The sequence below is a fragment of the Sturnira hondurensis genome, unplaced genomic scaffold, assembly GCF_014824575.4.
Source record: "Sturnira hondurensis isolate 20B ecotype Veracruz unplaced genomic scaffold, ASM1482457v3 Scaffold0015509, whole genome shotgun sequence".
Lineage (NCBI taxonomy): Eukaryota > Metazoa > Chordata > Mammalia > Chiroptera > Phyllostomidae > Sturnira > Sturnira hondurensis.
The window spans coordinates 11,908,398-11,928,339 of record NW_028088140.1 but is presented as its reverse complement, the minus strand read 5'-3'; the positions used below and the strand labels follow the sequence as shown (position 1 = coordinate 11,928,339).

Here is a 19,942-nt window from a genome sequence, read left to right as displayed (position 1 = left end):
GCCCCTTCTTGCCTGTAAGGTCTCTTTTGAGAAATCAGCTGACAGTCTGATGGGAAGTCCTTTGTAGGTGACTGTCCCCTTATTTCTTGCTGCTTCTAGGATTCTCTCCTTCATTTTCGTCTTGGCTAATGTAATTATGATGTGCCATGGTGTGTTCCTTCTTGGGTCCAACTTCTCTGGGACTCTCTGAGCTTCCTGGATTTCCTGGAAGTCTATTTCCTTTGCCAGAGTGGGGAAGTTCTCCTTTATTATTTGTTCAAATAAGTTTTCCACTCGTGGCTGTTCCTCTTCCCCTTCTGGTACCCCTATAATCCGGATGTTGGAACGTTTAAAGATGTCCTGGAGGTTCCTAAGCCTCTCCTCATTTTTTTGAATTCTCATTTCTTCATTCCTTTCTGGTTGGATGTTTCGTTCTTCCTTCTGGTCCATTCCATTGATTTGAGTCCCAGTTTCCTTTCCATCACTATTGGTTTCCTGTGCGTTTCCCTTCATTTCAATTAATTTAGCCTTCATATGTTCCTCTAATTTGTGACTATAATCCACCAGTTCTGTGAGCATCCTGATAAACAGTGTCTTGAACTGTGCTTCTGAGAGGCTGGCAATTTGTTGGTTGCTTAGAGTTATTGGCTCTGGGACTTTGAGTTCTTCTTGCACCATCTTTTGGGCTGTTTGTGCCTGTTATGTAGCAGGATCGGAGCCCTAGGTGTTCATCAGAGCAGGGCAACTCAGTGGCTGGGTTGTGACGCTGTAAGTGGGGGTGGGGTCAACGAGGAGCAATGGTGTCCCATCAGCTGCCTCCCACCTCGGCCTCCACAGGTTCGGCAGCTGCCACCGGCACCGGGGCCCTCGAGTTTCATCCCACTGCACGCGAGTGTGCCACCACCGTCAGCCCTCGCCCCCTGGGGCCTGTGTAGTCTCTCACTGTGCTCGAATGTGCGACCAAGGTCAGTCTGCCCCACACCCTAACTGGGTCCGGGCCACTTGCGCACCTAGGTCAGGGGGTCTGTCCTGCCCAACCCTGCTCTACTGCTGGCTCCGCCCTTCTTACCGTCCCGGTTGCACGATTAGATGTAGTCGACTTCTGTATAATTAAGTTTTCTGTCCTTTGGCTGTGTCTTTGTTCTCCAAACAACCTTTGTTGTATTCAAACTTGGTTGTGGGAGGAGGCACAGTGTTTCCGCCTATGCCTCCATCTTGGTGGAAGCCTCGCTTTGCCTACTCTTTAAAATTGAGGGCAACATAAAAATTAAAGTCGCAAAATAGGTGAAGTAATACATTGTACTAAGGTATCTTGGCAAGAATCCCAATTTAACAATGATTAAATAAATAATATTAATTCCCCCCCCCCCCCGAGAATGGGACATTTGTTTATCTACTCAGGAAAGTGTTTTTGAATGTCTACTATGTATCTGTTGTAATTTGGGTTTCAGCAGTGAATAAAACAGAACTCTTGCTCTCATGGAAGATACAAGCCATTGGTTTTTAAAAAATACCTTTCCTGGAATAGAGGTAGATTTTTAGACTGGAGGTGTCGAACAATTAGGCTAGCAATTTGTACAGATAAGAAATTGATTTTGAGGTACCAGTTAAACAGCCTTGGTACTTTTAAATAATATAATAAGTTTACCTTATGCAGTAGTCGGCCCTCTGAATCCATAACAAATCTAAGAAATAACACTGTGTTGTTGTTACTCCGTGTTGCTGATAGGCCTACAATAGTCCGTACAGACTTTTTACTTTTTGGCATTATAATAAACAATTATGATATTTGGCAATATCATAAACAATACAGTATAATATTTTTACATTGATTTAGGTACTATTAGTAATTTATGGATGATTTAAAGTATGTTGGAGGATATGCATAGGTTATATGCAAATGATATGTCATTTTATATGAGGGACTTGAACATCCTTGGATATGGATGATCACATTCTGTTAATGTAGTACATCACATTTATTAATTGAGCATATTGACTGGTATGTGCAGGCGTCCTGGAACTAAGCCCCCTTGGACCCCTAGGGATGACTGCGTTATTTGAAGGGGAAGTGAAGTCTAAGAAGTGGGAATTTTAAATTTCCTTTTAGGAAGGAAATCTGGTGTTATTAGTACGTTTGACTTCGAGTCAAGATATCTAGTTACTATACCACCTCCTTGTCTAGATGTTGATCTGAGAGGTAAAGCTTTCAGCTTTTTACTGTTGAGTATGATGTTTAAGTGCAGGCTCATCATATATGGCCTTTATTATGTTAGGGTAGATTTTTTCTAAACTTAGATGAGTTTTTATCTTGAAAGGGTGTTGAACTTTGTTAAATGCCTTTTCTGCATCTCTTGAGGTGATCTTATGTTCATATGAATGATGATCACATTCTGTTAATGTAGTACATCACATTTATTGATTGCACGTGTTGACTAACCTTGCATCCATAACTGCAACTGATCATGGGATATGGTCCCTTTAATGTGCCAGTGAATTAGGTTCGCTAAAAGTGTTTTGTTGAGGATTTTTGCATCTATGTTCATCAGGGATATTAGCCTATAATTCTCTTCTTGTAGTGTCCTTGTATGACTTTTTGGTATCAGGATATTGCTGGCTTTGTAAAATGATTTTGGAAGTGTTTCTTCCTCTGATTTTTTGGGGGGGAGAGGTTGAGAAGTATTGGCATTAATTTTTCTTTGAATGTTTGGTAGAATTCACCAGTGAAGCCATTTGATTTTGGTTTGGAAGATGTTTGGTTACTGTCTCAGTCTCCTTGGCCTGTTCATATTTTCTGCTTCTTCGTGATTTAGTGTTGGTATGGCGTATGATTCTGGGAATTTATCCATTTCTTTTAGGTTATCCAGTTTGTTGGTGTATAATTATTCATAGTAGTCTCATGATCCTTTTTATTTCTGTGGTATCAGTTATTGCTGCTTTAAAGGTTAGTTCTTTGTCTTTTGAAAGTTTGCTTATAGTATGTGTTGGTGTGCATCTCTGAATTCATCTTACATGTAGTTTTTTCAGCTTATATGTTTATATTTAGGTTTTTAATTAAAATTGGTAAGTTTTTAGCCTACTACTTTACATATTTTCTTTACCTCTTTCTCTCTTCTTCTTTTAGGATCCCTATGATATTTTTTAATGTATTTTTAAATCACAGTTACATTCAGGCCTGGCTGGTGTAGCTCAGTGGATTGAGCGTGGGCCTGCGAACCACACGATCGTGGTTCAATTCCCAGTCAGGCCACATGCCTAGGTTGCAGGCCAGTTCCCAGCAGGGGACTCACAAGAAGCAACCATACATTGATATTTCTCTCCTCTCTCCTTTCCTTCCTCTCTAAAGACAAATAAATAAAATCTTAAAAAAAATTACAGTTACATTCAGTATTATTTTGTATTATTTCCAGGTGTCCCTATGGTGCATATTTTAGTCCACAGAATGATGTTCCATAGATCCCTTAGACTGTTTTTTTCATCTTTTTTTCTCAGCCTCAATAATTTCTATTGTCCTGTCCTTAAGTTCACCCGTTCTTTATTTTGCATGCTGAAATCTTCCTTTGAATCCCGTAAGTGAATTTTTCATTTGAGTTATTGTACTTTACATCTCCAGAATGTCTTCTAAGATTTTCTATCTCTTTACTGATATTTTGTCCACACATTGTTTTCTTGGCTTTCTCCACATCCACATCTTCCTTTAGTTCTTTGAGCATCTTTAAGACAGTTATTTTAAAGGAAGTTTTTGACTAATACATGAACCATTCAGTGCTTTTCACAGCAGTTTCTGTTGACTTTTTTCCCTTCAAATGGGTGGTATTTCCTGTTTCTTTTGGGAGGGTGGCTACCAAATTACTTTATTTGAAGGAATAGTGCAAATGAAAGAATGTAAGTGGATGATTTGGTATAAGTTATAGAAAAGGTAAAGATAACTACAACATGCATGTTCTGCTTTGGTGACCAGCGAAATCACCCCTCTGGCTATGGGAAGCGACCAAAGGCTGAGCTGTCTTCATTGCCTCCCAGGGTGTGTTTGTCAGAAAGATACTCTCCCATGCCAGTTTCAGGGGCCCCCAGCCTGTGCAAGCTGGTTACATTGTCACCCAGTTCTTGGATGGATTTCATTTGCTCATTCAGGTAATGTCAATGAAGTCATACAGTGAGGGTCATTTTTTGTCAGTGGCCAGTTTGTACAAGTCCAGTAGTGTTGTAGACCACTGTGCCTGGTTTTAGGAACTATATCTCTATCCCTTGTGGCTAACGGCGAGGGACGACCTTTGGAATGCGAGCCGCAGGAGACAAAGTCTGTCTCTGATAGCAAATGCTGCCTCAGTTTCCTCTCTCTGCCCCCAAAGCATGGTCGGAAGTCAATGACAGGTAAGACCCCTCACAGCAGGGGGCAACCTAAGCCAGACTCCATCACTTGGGAGGCCTTCATGGAAGGACTTGGGCGGGCTGCAACAAAGAGCAGTGGACTTTCGCTACCCCCCACCCTCCACTTTGACACAGCCTGAGTCCCCATGTTCTCTGGGAGAAGCGCTTCCTGGCTCTAATCTAATCCCCTTAAGCCTGAATACCTGTTGGGAGAGGCGCAGCTCCTTGCCTTGCTAGAGCTTGTCCTGGGGAAAAATTTGGCATCACAAAGACTTGCTGATAAACCCGTGAAATCTGCTCTGCTAAGAGTGCTTTCATTCATATGATAAGGGTCCGAGAGGAAATGAGTATGTCTCGCAAAGTTTCTGCAACTCTCTTCCTGACAGACACTGACTCAGACTCTGAAGCCCTCAGGTATCTTTGAAATGTTATCTACTGCTTGATCCTTGCCGCCCTGTATTCCTGTGTATTAACCTAAAAAAAGGCTATGGAACAGGGGGCTCTGGGCTTTTTCTCCTCAGAGAAACTGGCCACTGCTGGCCTTTGTCTCCCCTGAGAAACGCCACAGCCCACTCTTCCTCCCTAAGCAGGTCTGTCATGTCTTGGTCATTATTCACTTTTGTCCATGGCACCCGGGGGGACTCTCAAGGAGGGTTGCCCCCACACAGTAGTGACTGATTCACACTTTTTTCCAAGTCTAATGCACATTCCATTACATGAAGCCCATTCTGCCAGTTATCACAATGTGGTTTCTTGGTATTCTGAAGGAAGATTCAGAATGCTGCAGCTTCATCAGTTTCTCAGCACATTCCCTCTCCTCATGAGACTGATGAAGAAATTATTTGTCAAAGTTCTTCAAAGCCTCATCATTGTGGTCAAAAAGGTAACACATGGACAGGTAAATGTAGGAAGCATAGTCCTCTAAGTTGATATGGCGTTTGATGGTGGCCTCTGATCCTGGTGGTAGTTTTGGTTCCACCTATGAGGTAGACATGGTGGTCATGGTGGGTGACTGAGGAAAGGTGGCTGTGTGGTGTTGGAGTGGTAGCAGGGTGCTTAGGCCAGTGCAAGGACACTGTGAGGAGGTGGTGGAAGGCTGGGTTTGGGTGGCTGACTGGGAAGGGGGTTAGTGTTGGATTCTGTCTGGACACTGTTGAAGCAGGAAATCAGAGTGATTTTTGGCAAAGACTGTCAATGCTATGTTTTCCTGTTTCTTTGCGCATCTTGTGATTTTTTAAAAAAAGAATTTATTTATTTTTAGAGAAAGGGGAAGGGAGAAAGAGGAGGGAAGAAATGTTGATGCATGAGAGAAACACTGATCGATTGCCTCTTGCATGCCCCCAGCTGGGGACCTGGCTCACAACCCAGGCATGTGCTGTCACTGGGAATGGAATCAGTGACCCTTTGGTTCGCAGTCCAGTGCTCAATCCACTTAACCAAACCAGCCAGGGCGTGATGTATTTTTGAACGCTGGACATTTGACTATAATACTGTGGTAACTCTGGAAATCAGATTCTCCCTTCCCCCGAGGTTTGTAGGTTTTTTTTTTTTTTTTTGGTTATTGTTCTTTTGTTGTTGCATTCTATCTCTGCCCTGAGGTCTAAGTCTCCTTACATTTTTCGGGAGCCTCTCTTTAGGCCTGCACTGTCATTTTTTAATTTTACCCACATATATAGTTGCTTTGAATGTTCTAGTCTTTTAATATCTGACTCTTCAAAGGGGACAAGCAAAAAATAAAAGGGAAAAAAAGTTATCTACCCATTAGAATTTTTGGAAGTCAACCTCAGCTGGATGGGGGGAGAATTTTGCAACATTGTGGGGAGGTATAACAATAATGGCTGCCCAGTTTGTCTGTAACTCTGGGATCAAAAGAAGCAGCCAGAGCATAGATCCCCATTATTTGGAGAACAGGGTTGTTTTAAGCACCCTAGCTCCTGCAAGCTTTGTGCAAGTGGCTCCAGGAGCTGGTGTACCACTATCTGCCTGGTTGGAGTTGGGGACTAAGCTAAAACCTGAAATTGACCAGTTTTAACAATTAGCAGTTCCACTTATCCCCTGGAAGTTGCAAGCTTTCAGCAGACTCCACAGAGTTCCAAAATTGTTACATATTCTGCCAATACAGTTGTTAGGTGGGCAGATTCCCAAGGTGTATTCTATCTGCCATCTTCCCAGAATTCTCTAATATTTTTAAGACAGTCCTGCCAGTAACAAATGCATTCATTCATATTCTTTCCTCTCCCCCAATTTTAGAAAGTATTAGAAAGTATTTCACAATTTTTTTAAAAATATATTTTATTGATTATACTATTACAGTTGTTCTATTCCCCCCCTTCAATCCCTTCCACCCGCACCCTCCCTCCCCCACCATTCTGCCCCCCTTAGTTTATAACCACGTGTCTCAAGTTCTTTGGATTCTATATTTCCCCCACTATTCTCACCCTCCCCCCTATCTATTTTCTACCTACCATCTATGCTATTTTCTGTGCCTTCTCCCCCCTTCTCCCCCTCCCACTCCCCTGTTGCCAACCCTCCCTGTGTTCTTCATTTCTATGGTTCCACTCCTGATCTAGCTGTCCACTTGGTTTGCTTTTGTTTTAGGTGTGGTTGTTAATAGCTGTGTGTTTGCTGTCCTTTCACTGTTAATATTTTTCATCTTCTTTTTCTTAAATAAGTCCCTTTAGCATTTCATATAATAAGGGCTTGGTGATAATGAACTCCTTGAACTTGACCTTATCTGAGAAGCTCTTTATCTGTCCTTCCATTCTTTTTTTTTTTTAAGATTTTATTTATTTATCTTTAGAGGGGAAGGGAAGGAGAGAGGGAGAGAAATATCAATGTATGGTTGCCTCTCATGCATCCGCTGCCAGCAACTGGGAACTGGGAACTGGCCTGCAACCCAGGCATGTGCCCTGACTGGGAATCGAACTGCTATCGTGTGGTTCCCAGGCCCGCGCTCAATCCACTGAGCTACACCAGCCAGGGCTGTCCTTCCATTCTAAATGAAAGTTTTGCTGGATAAAGCAATCTTGGCTGTAGGTCTTTGGATTTCATGAGTTGGAATACTTCTTTCCAGCTCCTTCTTGCCTCTAAGGTCTCTTTTGAGAAATCAGCTGACAGTCTGATGGGTACTCCTTTGTAGGTGACTGTCCCCTTATCTCTTGCTGCTTCTAGGATTCTCTCCTTCATTTTCGTCTTGGCTAATGTAATTATGATGTGCCTTGGTCTGTTCCTTCTTGGGTCCAACTTCTTTGGGACTCTCTGAGCTTCCTGGATTTCCTGGAAGTCTATTTCCTTTGCCAGATTGGGGAAGTTCTCCTTTATTATTTGTTCAAATAAGTTTTCCACTCGTGGCTGTTCCTCTTCCCCTTCTGGTACCCCTATAATCTGGATGTTGGAACGTTTAAAGATGTCCTGGAGGTTCCTAAGCCTCTCCTCATTTTTTTGAATTCTCATTTCTTCATTCCTTTCTGGTTGGATGTTTCATTCTTCCTTCTGGTCCATTCCATTGATTTGAGTCCCAGTTTTCTTTCCATCACTATTGGTTTCCTGTGCGTTTCCCTTCATTTCAATTAATTTAGCCTTCATATGTTCCTCTAATTTGTGACTATAATCCACCAGTTCTGTGAGCATCCTGATAAACAGTGTCTTGAACTGTGCTTCTGAGAGGCTGGCAATCTCTTGGTTGCTTAGAGTTATGGGCTCTGGGACTTTGAGTTCTTCTTGCACCATCTTTTGGGCTGTTTGTGCCTGTTATGTAGCAGGATCGGAGCCCTAGGTGTTCATCAGAGCAGGGCAACTCAGTGGCTGGGTTGTGACGCTGTAAGTGGGGGTGGGGTCAACGAGGAGCAATGGTGTCCCATCAGCTGCCTCCCACCTCGGCCTCCACAGGTTCGGCAGCTGCCACCGGCACCGGGGCCCTCGAGTTTCATCCCACTGCACGCGAGTGTGCCACCACCGTCAGCCCTCGCCCCCTGGGGCCTGCGTGGTCCGTCTCACTGTGCGCGAATGTGCGACCCCACACCCTGACTGGGTCTGGGCCACTTGTGCACCTAGGTCGGGGGATCTGTCCTGCCCGACCCTGCTCTGCTGCTGGCTCCGCCCCTCTTACTGTCCCGGTTGAACGGTTGGTTGTTGTCGGACTTCCGTATAATTCAGTTTTCTGTTCTTAGGCTGTGTCTTTGTTCTCCAAACCTTTGTTGTATTCAAACTTGGTTGTGGGAGAAGGCACAGTGTTTCCACCTATTCCTCCATCTTGGCGGAAGTCCTAGAATGGTCATTTAACATAACAGATTTGTTAAATAGCTATGGCCATGCTTTGAGCCAGGGAGAAGGGAGTAACTTCCACTGAGGATGTAACTGGGAGGCAGTTCCCCCTGGTTACAGAGCCTGTGTAAGAGCTTGGAGATGATTGGCTCCACACCACAGGGCCACGCCTGCCTGGATTTACTATGGCAGCCAAGAAAAGCTGGAAAAATATGGGAATGCTGGCAAGTGTAGCTGATTGTGGGAGGAGTTGGAAATGGGGCTGCAGAGGAAGATTGACACTAGAATTTAAACCAGGGGTGGCAGCCATGACAAGAATAACCACTTGGCTCTGGCAGAGAAGGACCATGCGGCTTTAGCAGGGGAGAACCACATGGTTTTGGGTCTCCCTTTGCTGTTCAGCTTAGGAAGCTGGAAAGCAAGATGTAGCAGCAATGCAGAGCTTTCTCTTGGAAGTTCGGAAGAATGCAGGAGAGATGCTGCAGGGAGGAAAGGGTTGAAAGGACTCTTGCTGGTGGGCCATGAGAAGGTGCCATGTGGCTTTGGATTAAGAACTGGAGATCCTGGGGATACAGCTGGTGGTGCTGGGAACTAAGGGAAGCCTGCCAGCTGAGCATGGATTACTGGGAAGAACTGGTGCTAACTGAGCCACTGACTTCTATTAATTTTCCTGAGATACAGTACCCCGGACCAGGCAAAGAGGGGGAGTGAAGGACTGTGTGTGATTGTGGGTGTTTTAAGGGATTTGGGGAATTTAATGAAGACATTAAGTCATTATTCTTAAGTCTGTATAACTTTCGAATAAATAATTCCTTTCCTTCTCTGATGTGGAGAACTATAATTTCCTGGCAGCAGGCAAGGTGAACCTAGTACAGGGGACCCCTAAGGGGAGTCCAGTTGGTAACATTGTGCGACCCCTTCTCTGGTGGCCAAAGAAATCATGGGAGACCAATTGCACAGTAGCTTTAAAGTAATACAGCTACTTGTACATGCATGATAAAAGCCTGCCAAAACTAGCCAGTAAGGATCCGCCCTATAATAGAATACCTCCAGCTTATGAAGTGAATTTCTGCTTAGAGTTGGCCTGCTCCCATGTTCTCTACTATAAACTCTGTTTGGTTCAATTCTTCATCCCGATCACCAAGAACCTGGTTACCTGTGCCCACCTGTGACAGTCTCACACCCATGTGGATAAAAATTGGTCCCACATCCACATGTAGGGATATCTTGGGAATGAGGAGTCCCAGGTCCATATCAGGCACCCCAGCGCCTGGAAGATAAGTCCCCACAAGTTCTGGCTGCAAAAACCAGTGGAGATTGAGTCAGAGAAAGAAAGAGTCAGGACTCTTTTGGAGTCCCAAGCTGTTCCTCTTAACCCACATGTGGACTCACTTACTCAGATTCATTCCCTCTGAGCTCCAGCTCTGGAGTAGCAGCTTGAAAGGCACCAGTGGTATACAGGAAGAACATGAAGTGTCTGCCATCAAGGCAAGCAGAGGCCATTGTCCCTTTTCTCAGCTTTCCTTCCCACAGAGCCATTAAGCTGGTGCCATACCTGAGACTCCATCAACCTGGCTAACACTGTTTGGCCTGCCTTGGAGATCCCCAGAGGCCCTGCCCCCACCCAATTTATGAGCCCACCCAAGCTGCTCTTCCATTAGAATGGCTGGTCTTGGCTCCTAAATCCTATCAAACAAGTAATAGCTGTCTTCATTGGGAGCTTGGGGGTAGCCAGATTAAATTTACAGGTTGGCTTGGCCTTGGAATCTCCAAGCCCAGCACAAGTAGGAGCCAATTCAGGTTGCTTTATAGCGTAGGCAGGGTGGCCCCAGGCAGAACACAGGCGGGTGCTGACCTTGGCTCAAGGAACAACATTAGAGCATCTCAACCCTGCCCCTTCACAGCTGATCTTCCATGGATGGTGGAGGTTGGTGGTCAGTGGTCATAGCCAGTCCTTGCAGCTGACTGGCCTGTGTAAATCCCTCCCATTGATTGCCAACAGCAACCAAGGCTCAACTACAAGAGGAGTGTATACTCAGTCCTTTTGTACTCAGCCCTTGAGTACCCAGCTTGGGTGATAGGGGAGGCTGTGCCACTGGACCCTGCAGACACATACTGCGTTAGACTGTATTACCTTGACACAGAGTCAAAGCAGTCCTACCTAATACATAGAAACAAATACAGGGAGGCTGCCAAAAAAAGGAGACAAACGTGGCCCAAATGAAAGAACAGATGAAAACTTACGAAAAAGAGCTAAACACACTGGAGATAAGCGATTTATCAGATGCAGATTTCAAAACACTGGTTATAAGGATCCTCAAGGAACTTAGTGAGGACCCCAGCAGCATAAAAAAGATCCAGTCAGAAATGAAGGATACACTAATTGAAATAAAGAAGCATTTACAGGGAAACAATAGTAGGTTGGATGAAGCCAAGAATCAAACCAGTGATTTGGAACATAAGGAAGCAAAAAACAACCATGCAGAACAACAAGAAGAAAAAAGAATCCAAAAAAAGGAGGACAGTACGAGCAGCCTCTGGGACAACTTCAAGAGGTCCAACATTCACATTAGGGGTGCCAGAAGAAGAGAAAGAGCAAGAAATTCAAAGGCTATCTGAAAAAATAGTGAAAGAAAAACTCCCTGATTTGGTGAAGGAAATAGACATGCAAGTCTAGGAAGCACAGAGAATCCCAATTATGATGTATGCAAAGAGGCCCGCTCCCAGATACATCATAATTAAAATGCTAAAGGTCAAAATAAAGAGAGACTCTTAACATCAACAAGAGGAAAAAGTTAGTTGCCAGATGGTTTCCAGATGGGGGGTGGTGGGGGAGAATGGGTGAAGAGGTGAGGGGATTAAGCAGTACAATAGGTAGTTACAATATAGGAAATGGAGTAGCCAAAGAATTTATACACATGACCCATGGCCATGAACAATGGTGGAGGGGATTGCCTGAGGAGGGAGTTGGGGGTGCTTGGTTGAGAGGGGCCAATGGGGGAAAATCAGGATAGCTGTAATAGCATAATCAATAAAATGTAATTTAACCCTGGCTAGTGTGGCTCAGTGAGTTGAACATGGGCCCGTGAACCAGGGGATCGCAGTCAGGGCACATGCCTGGGTTGCAGGCTAGTTCCCAGCAGGGAATGCACAAGAGGCAACCTTACATTGATATTTCTTTCCCTCTCGCTTTCCCTTCCCCCTCTAAAGATAAATAAATAAAATAAAAATAAACCTTAAAACATAAAATAAAAATAAACCTTAAAAAATAAAATATAGAATTTAAAATTACAAAAATAAAAAATTGCAAAAAATTTACATCTTCACTAAATTTTTTTCAGTCCATGAATATGAACTACTGCTGTTTAGACCTTTGATTTCTTTCATTAGCATTTTATAATTTTCAGCAAGCAGATCCTATACATATTTTAAGTGTATACTTTAATATTTAAATTTCTTTGAAGTAATTGTAAAATGGCATTGTTTTAAATTTCATTTTCGCATGTTACTTGTTACTGTGTAGAAATGTGATTGATATTTGAGTGTTCATGTTTTATCTGTTGATCTTACTCATTCATTAGTAAGTAGTCCTGGGAATTTCTGTAGACTTTCAGTAGCATTTCATGGTTTGATTTGAAGTATTTTTTCTTGTCTTTCTATTGTGTATATTAATTTCTTACATAATAATCAAATAGTGTAGGCTTTAGCATGAAAGCTGTTGATATCTATGTATTAAATTTATGCCCATTCACTTTAATGAATTTTCTTATTGTATTTTTTTTTGGTTGCTTCTTTTGGGTTTTATAGATAAAGTGTGTTATAATGTGTAAATAGTTACAATTTTATTTTTTCTCTCTTGTTTAACTGTCTAAAACCTCCAGGACAGAGTTTAATAATGGTGATAAAGGACACTCTTACTTTCTGCCTTTACCTTAGAGTTTTAGAATTGATTGCTTTGGGTTTCAAGGTGTATTGCATCCAAGTAGGAATTCATTTTATAATTAGAGAGAATGCAAATGAACTCAAATGTGTAGTAAATTACAGTTCTCTCCAGTTTTCTCCTATTGGGCTTTTTTGTTTTGTTAAGTCTTTGGGACCCTGGAGGTTCACAAAATATATTTTTTCCTTCAACAGTTCTGTTGTTGAAACCCTAAAATATATCGGTAGGCCTTCCTACTTTAGAATATGTAAAATGGTGAATATAATTAAAAATTTTTGGAGATTTTACAGTGCCTTATTTTGTTCATTCTTTTATTGTACTTGTAAATGTAGAAAACATTGTTGATAGGACTGTGTTTTGATCTCAGGCCTTTCCTGGAAATTGTTTTTTTAAATGTGTTTTTATTTTATGGAGAATCCTTACAGATTTTTTGGGAAAACTTATTTCTTGTCATTTGCTTTCTGTTTCTGAGTTCAAGATTACAAAACAAATCTAGTTCATAGGACACCCCGTGTATATTCTCCTTAATGAACAATATACCTTTATATATAGCTCCTGCTTATGAAAAGACCAGTGTGGTTATATTTCAAGGCTACTTTGCAGAAAGTTTTATTGTACTTGCTACATTTGAGAATAAAGATTTTGATTTTTTGTTTGCTTGCTATGTAAACAAAATGACTTTTAAGGTTTGTCTCTAAGAAATGTCCAGATCTGCAGAGAATTTTTATAAGTTTATTTAAGCCAGGAATCAAGATCTCAGATTCTCTGGAGAATGCCAGTTTTGCAGTTTCTTTTATACTTTTGGAATTAAGGAGGGAACGTGAAGAAAATTACCTGAAGGTGGGAGAAAGCAAGGCACAGTGTAGTTAACAAGATTATTTGCTTCCTGAAAAGGATTACTTGTAGCATCTCATAGGTGTGTCAGTCTAAATTCATAAGAAAAATGGACAGACTTGCTTAAACCACTAGTCATGGTTAGCATGACTAACCAGCACTTAGGAATTTATGATCATATTACCCTGTGCAGCTAGTTTTCCATCACTGGACTTCTCTGTTTTATTACAGAATCCCTTTTTTGTTCACAGGTTCAAGTTCTTAAACTTTTTTTTTTTTACTAGTCTTAATTTTGGGGGTAGTAGAAAGCACACGAACTTAACGAGGGCCAGAATGACCTTGGTATAAATTCCAGCTGCTCTTTATTTATAGACTGATGGCTGTGAATAAATTTACCCAATCTCTGAGCCTAGTTTGCACATCTGTAAAGTGAATGTAAATCAGTAATATTATTCCCTCTTTTTCAGAATTGGGCATTAATATCATTGTTTATAATCTCAGCATTATAAATATGCTAGCCCAGGCTCTTAAGTGATAGGCACAAGCCCAGGTTTGGTGATTCTTAAAGTTTTTTGTGTTTGTTACTGCTCTGAAAACTTTGAAAACCCTTAGAGAAATCCTGCGGCAAAATCACATGATTTAGGGAACTAACAGACTAACACTTTGTTTAATTAGAACTCTTGGACTAAGTCTTATGTACTCACATATATGAACACTTCAGTACACCTTTTACCTCTTATGGTAACCAGGTCCTCCCACTTTGCTCTACTCCTCCTTTCCCTTAGTAAGAACTTTGAATCTCATGAGATTTATGAGCGTCACATGTACCTTGGCTCCTTCCTATTTTAGTGTTTCTAGTTGGATTGCCTGTGGTAATTACCTTATTTAGATATGTAACTAAATTCTAAAATAAACTTTTGTACTGTGATTTAAGAGGGAGAGGGTCAAGGGCTTAAAATATTGTACTCTAGGAAACTTACTGCAATTCATTTTAGAGAGATATTTAGAAATTCTGAAAGTGTATTAAAAAACACTTAAGAATATTTAAATATCATCAACTATTCATTAAATATTTACTTGCATAGCATTTCCTGAAAACTTATAGGAATATGAAAGTATGCTCCGATTCTGAGTTTCTTGTCTTCCAGGGTAGTCTAGTTTCAAAACAACTAAAAAATATTGAAATGTCAGATACTAAGCAATTTAAATGTAAAAGATCACAAAAAATGTATGCTATGTAAGTTAGAGATTGTCCTATTTATTTCATATAAAGCATGGCGAGTTTTGGTTTCCTCACCCGTGAGATAGCAATAAAATTCCCTATGGAGGGTCATTATGATGTCTAAATGAGAATGAATATGTAAAACTCAGCTACAATGCATAAAATACACATACATTCTTTCTGTACTTAGATATGCTTTTAATAAAAAAAAGTAAGATGTGTTATGTGACAAATAACGCAGGTAGAAGAAAATGAAAAGTAAATCTCACTCCAGGCCCTAGGTTCTTCCCTATTCACTTCTGTACCAAGAGCACAATTTAGAATATTTTCCAATAATTATTCTATGTTGCACATACAGTTATATTTTTATAATACATAAGTGGGAACATACTGTATATGTTTCCTGCTTTTTCATTAAAAATAGATTTCGGCAGGCTTTTCTATCAGCAAATGCATGTTTTTAAATACGTTGTTTTATTGTAATTGATTTCTGAGTGCTTTATTGTTTCAGTGTGTAATAATATAACCTCTCTTTTTCCCCAGCACTCATTTAACGTGTTTAAAATATGTTAACTTAAAACCTTCCTCTTTTCAGGGTTAGCTCACCATCCTGAAAGTCCATCCTCCCACGAAGAAGGGACAGAAAGAAAGACCTCTTTGTAAGAAAAGCGTGTGTATCCCATGAACGAGACAGCGAAAAACCGATTGGAGTGCAGCAGGACTCCTGAGCCAGAAATACGGCTCAGAAAAGGGTACCAAACTGATGGTACAAAGAGAAGTGATAATGGCAATTACCAAGGAGATTTGGAGCCTGTTTTAGAGGCACCTGCTCTTTCTACCCATCATAAAAAAGTAAGTTGAGGTGGCAGGATGGTAAGTAAAACAAGAATGTATGGGAGTATGGCTGGAGAGAGGATGGGGTTTTGAAAAGGAACCTTGAGCACATTTGTAAGTTTTGTTCAGGATAATTTGCAGTCTCTTATTTTTAAATCAGCTAGGTATTACTCAATTTCATAGTTATGCCTTTTTTGTTGGTACTTAAAATCATAGTTAATCTGCTTCATCTTGTTTGAGGAGGGAAATGTGTAGTGCTTTAGTGATGACATTATTGTTTATATTTTTGGAGGAATTCTAATTGTGTTCTGGAAATACTTCTTCAGGTATGGTTTATCTCTAGTGTATACATTGGAAGTCAGTAGAGTACTGGGAAAGGAAGGCAGATTTTAATCTTTCACTTCCAATAGAAAAGAGCAGCCTTTAAATTATTCAGGCCACCATAATAAACCTAGAGAAAACAAAGGTAGAAATACCTGTAAACAGCATCAGAAAGTCATTGCTATAGATATTTTGCTATGTGCCTTGGAACCTTGGAATTACATAGCATGCATTCATTGTTGTGGCTCAAATGATTGGTTGTCGCCATTAGTAGTTTGTGAAATTAATTTTGGTATTACAAGCAGTGTTTAAAAAATTAAACGGCAAAGTAGAATAAATATTATTGAGCTTTATGCATACACTAGTATACATTTATTTGGTTGTTATTAGTTTTACATAGATATATGTATATAGATATGAATAATATACATTTCTTACTGTGGGTCATAGTTAAAAACATTTGGAAAGCCTTTAATTGAAACTGCATCTTTACCATTCATTATAAGGGATATGCTAATTATATGGGTAATATTGGTGCTGGTTTGAACTTCCGAGTGTTGTCTTGGCATTGAAATCTTTTATAAAAATTTCACAAGGGCCTTGTGAAATTTTACAAGGGCCTTGTAACAATACAGGCTACTGTGGCAAGAAATTTAAGGTCATTTCTTCTTTTATTCTTGGTTACATTTTGTAAGCTAACTTTGTACTAGATTGTGCTACAGTGACTAATCATTTAGATGTGTTGTGTGCATGTACTCCATGTACATAGGCAGATTAGTAATTTATAAGATTAATAAAAAATTATTTGCCTACAATAACAGTAAGTATAATTTGGTCTTTAAGTTGGCATTACTGTTATAAAGAAGTTTGACAGATATCTTAGGTAAGAATTTTTTTTCACATTTAAGACTTTGCTTTTTTGTTGCCATTTTACAGTAATTACTAGCAGCTAAGACATTCCTATTTGAGCTGAGGAAGCTGTGTTTCTCTTAGGCCTAAATAGTTGTATTCAGCTAATGAAAATTATCACTAGGTTAGGATGAGTGAAAAAAAATTTTAATTTTTAAAATTATTGTTCAAGTACAGTTTTCTGTCTTTTACTCCCATCCCAGCCCCCCCCCCCCAGTGCTCCCCACCTCCCTCCCATTTCTACCCCCTTTAGTTTTTGTCCATGTGTCTTTTATACTTCTTCCTGTAAATCCTTCCCCCTTTTCCCCTGAAATTCCCTCCCCTCTCCCCTCTGGTCACTGTCCCCCTGTTCTCTATTTCAGTGTTTTTGTTTTTATTTTGCTTGCTTGTTTGTTTGTTGTTTAGCTTTCTGTTAAAGGTGAGATCATATGGTATTTGTCTTTCAACAGATGAGTGAAATTTTTTAATCTTTTTTTTTGTGTGTAGTAAACACATAACATGAAATCTACCCTCCCACCTTCCAAAGATGTGCATATTAGGTTAATTGGCAAGTTTACATTGCCCCATTGTGAGTGAATGGGGGTGTCTGTGAGTGTACCATTTGAGGGAAGGATATATACTCCAGAGGGTAGATTACTGCCTTGTGCTGGGAGAGGCTCTGGCTACCTGTGACCCTGAACTGGGATAAGTGAGTTGGAAGAACATTCTCTTACTTGTTTCTATTCGTTGTTCTTGGATGCATGTACAGCTCACATTTATTTCATTGTTTAATATTAAAAGTGTTTTGGGTCTTTATTTAGAAGTATGGTAATGTTTTTTGTGACCTATGGTAATGTTTTTGCTATAGGAAGTTAATTCTTAGTTATATTAATTAGCCGATGGTAAAACTGGTTTTGTTACATGTCGTTTCACTTAAAGTTGGAGTTTCTGGAAACCTCTTGGTGTCAGGTGAGGACTTAGTGTTCATGTACCTTGTTGTATAGTGGATCTCTAGAACATACTCATCTTGTGTGACTGAAACTGTACTCCTCAGTCCCTGGCAACCACCATTCTGTTTTCTTCTGCATCTGTGGGTTAGCCAGTTTAGATACTTTATCTAAGTGGAATCACATAGTATTTGTTCTTCTGTGATTGGCTTAACTTCACTCAGCATAAGGTCCTCAAGGCTTGTCTGTGTTGTAGCATATGACAAGCCTTTTTTTAAAAGGCTGAATAATATTACATTGTATCTATCTGCCACATTGTCTTTATCCATTTGCCCACTATGGACATTTAGGTTGTTTCTACCTCTGCTACTGTGAGTAATGCTGCAAATATCTCTCAAGATACTGTTTTCAGTTCTTTTGGGTAAATACCCAGAAGTGGGATTACTGATCATATGGAAATTCCATTATTAATTTTTTGAGGAACTTCTAGACTGTTTTCCAAAGCAGCTGCGTTATTTTACATTCCCATCAACAGTGCACAAAGGTTCTGATTTCTCCACAGCCTCAACAGTATTTATTATTTACTTTTTTTGATAATGGCCATCCTAACACATGTGACATGGTATCTCGTAGTTTTGATTTGCATTTTCCTGATGATATGTGATGTTGAGCATCCTTTCCATATACCTGTTGGCCACTTCCATGTCTTTGGAGAAATGTTTATTCAAGTCTTCTGCAAATTTTTAAATCAGGTTATTTAAAAAGTTTTTTTCCATCTTGTAAGATTTGAAATTTTTATTTTTTAAATATATTTAATTAATTATGCTATTACAGTTGTCCCATTATTTTTCTTCCCTTTATTCACCTCCACCCTGCATTTTCCTTCCTCCAGCTTTCCCCCTCTCTCCCCTTTTAGTTCATGTCCATGGGTCATACATATAACCCATTTGGCTTCTCCATTTCCTATACTATTCTTAACCTTCCCCTGTCTATTTTGTGCCTACCATTTATGCTTCTCATTCCCTGTACCCTTCCCCCCATTCTGCCCCTGCCCCCTCCCCCAACCGTAACCTTCCATGTGATCTCCATTTCTGTGGTTCTGTTCCTGTTCTAGTTGTTCGCTTAGTTTATTTTTGTTTTTGGGTTTTTTTAGGTTCAGTTGATACTTGTGAGTTTGTTGTCTTTTTACTGTTCATATTTTTTATCTTCTTAGATAAGTCCCTTTAACTTTTCACATATAAGGGCTTGGTGATGATGAACTCCTTCAACTTGACCTTATCTGAGAAGCACTTTTTCTGTCCTTCTATTCTAAATGAAAGCTTTGCTGGGTAGAGCAATCTTGGATGTAGGTCCTTGTCTTTCATGACTTGGAATACTTCTTTCCAGCCCCTTCTTGCCTTTTGAGAAATCAGCTGACAGTCTGATGGGTACTCCTTTGTAGGTGACTGTTCCCTTATCTCTTGCTGCTTCTAGGATTCTCTCCTTCATTTTAATCTTGGCTAATGTAATTATGATGTGCCTTGGTGTGTTCCTTCTTGGGTCCAACTTCTTTGGGACTCTCTGAACTTCCTGGATTTCCTGGAAGTCTATTTCCTTTGCCAGACTGGGGAAGTTCTCCTGTATTATTTGTTCAGATAACTTTCCCACTTGTTGCTGTTCCTCTTCCCCTTCTGGTACCCCTATAATTCGGATGTTGGAACATTTAAAGGTGTCCTGGAGGTTCCTAAGCCTCTCCTCGTTTTTTAAAATTCTTGTTTCTTTACTATTTTCTGGTTGAATGTTTCTTTCTTCCTTCTGATCCACTTTATTGATTTGAGTCCAAGTTTCCTTCTCATCTGTATTGGTTTCCTGTGAATTTCCCTTCATTTCACGTAGTTTAGCCTTCATTTGTTTATCTGATTTGTGACTGAAATCAGTCAGTTCTGTGAGCATCCTGATCACCAGTGTTTTGAACTGTGCATCCAATAGGTTGGCTATCTCTTTGTTGCTTAGAAGTATTGGCTCTGGGGCTTTGAGCTGTTTTTCTGCTTGAGCCATAATGTTTTGGTCTGTTCAGCCTGTGAGGGGCAGAGCCTTAGGTGTTTACCAGAGCAGGGCAACCCAAGTTGCTAGGTTGTGACGCTGTATGTGGAGGTGGGGTCGGAGAGGGAACAAGGGCACTTTGCCCTGCTCTCTGTTGCACCTCAGTTTCTTCTGCTGTTTCCCCTAAGCAACCTGGGCCTTTCTGGTGCTGATTCCCGTGTGAGTGGGCTTGAGTGTTCTAGGACCCTGTGGGTCTCTCCAACAGACTCTCCTGTGAGGCTGGGAGTCTTTCTCTGCTCCTCAACCCCCTCAGGTATTTTC

General features: G+C 40.6%; 1 protein-coding gene across 1 annotated transcript in view; it reads left to right on the top strand.

Annotated features, from left to right (window-relative positions):
* ADIPOR2 (adiponectin receptor 2) overlaps positions 1-19,942 on the top strand; it is a 102,532-nt gene that overhangs the window by 37,568 nt on the left and 45,022 nt on the right. Inside the window, exon 2 of the mRNA XM_037064788.1 lies at positions 15,205-15,461. Coding sequence (XP_036920683.1) covers positions 15,291-15,461 — 171 coding nt within the window. The 5' untranslated portion in view covers positions 15,205-15,290. The remainder of the gene's footprint in view (positions 1-15,204; positions 15,462-19,942) is intronic.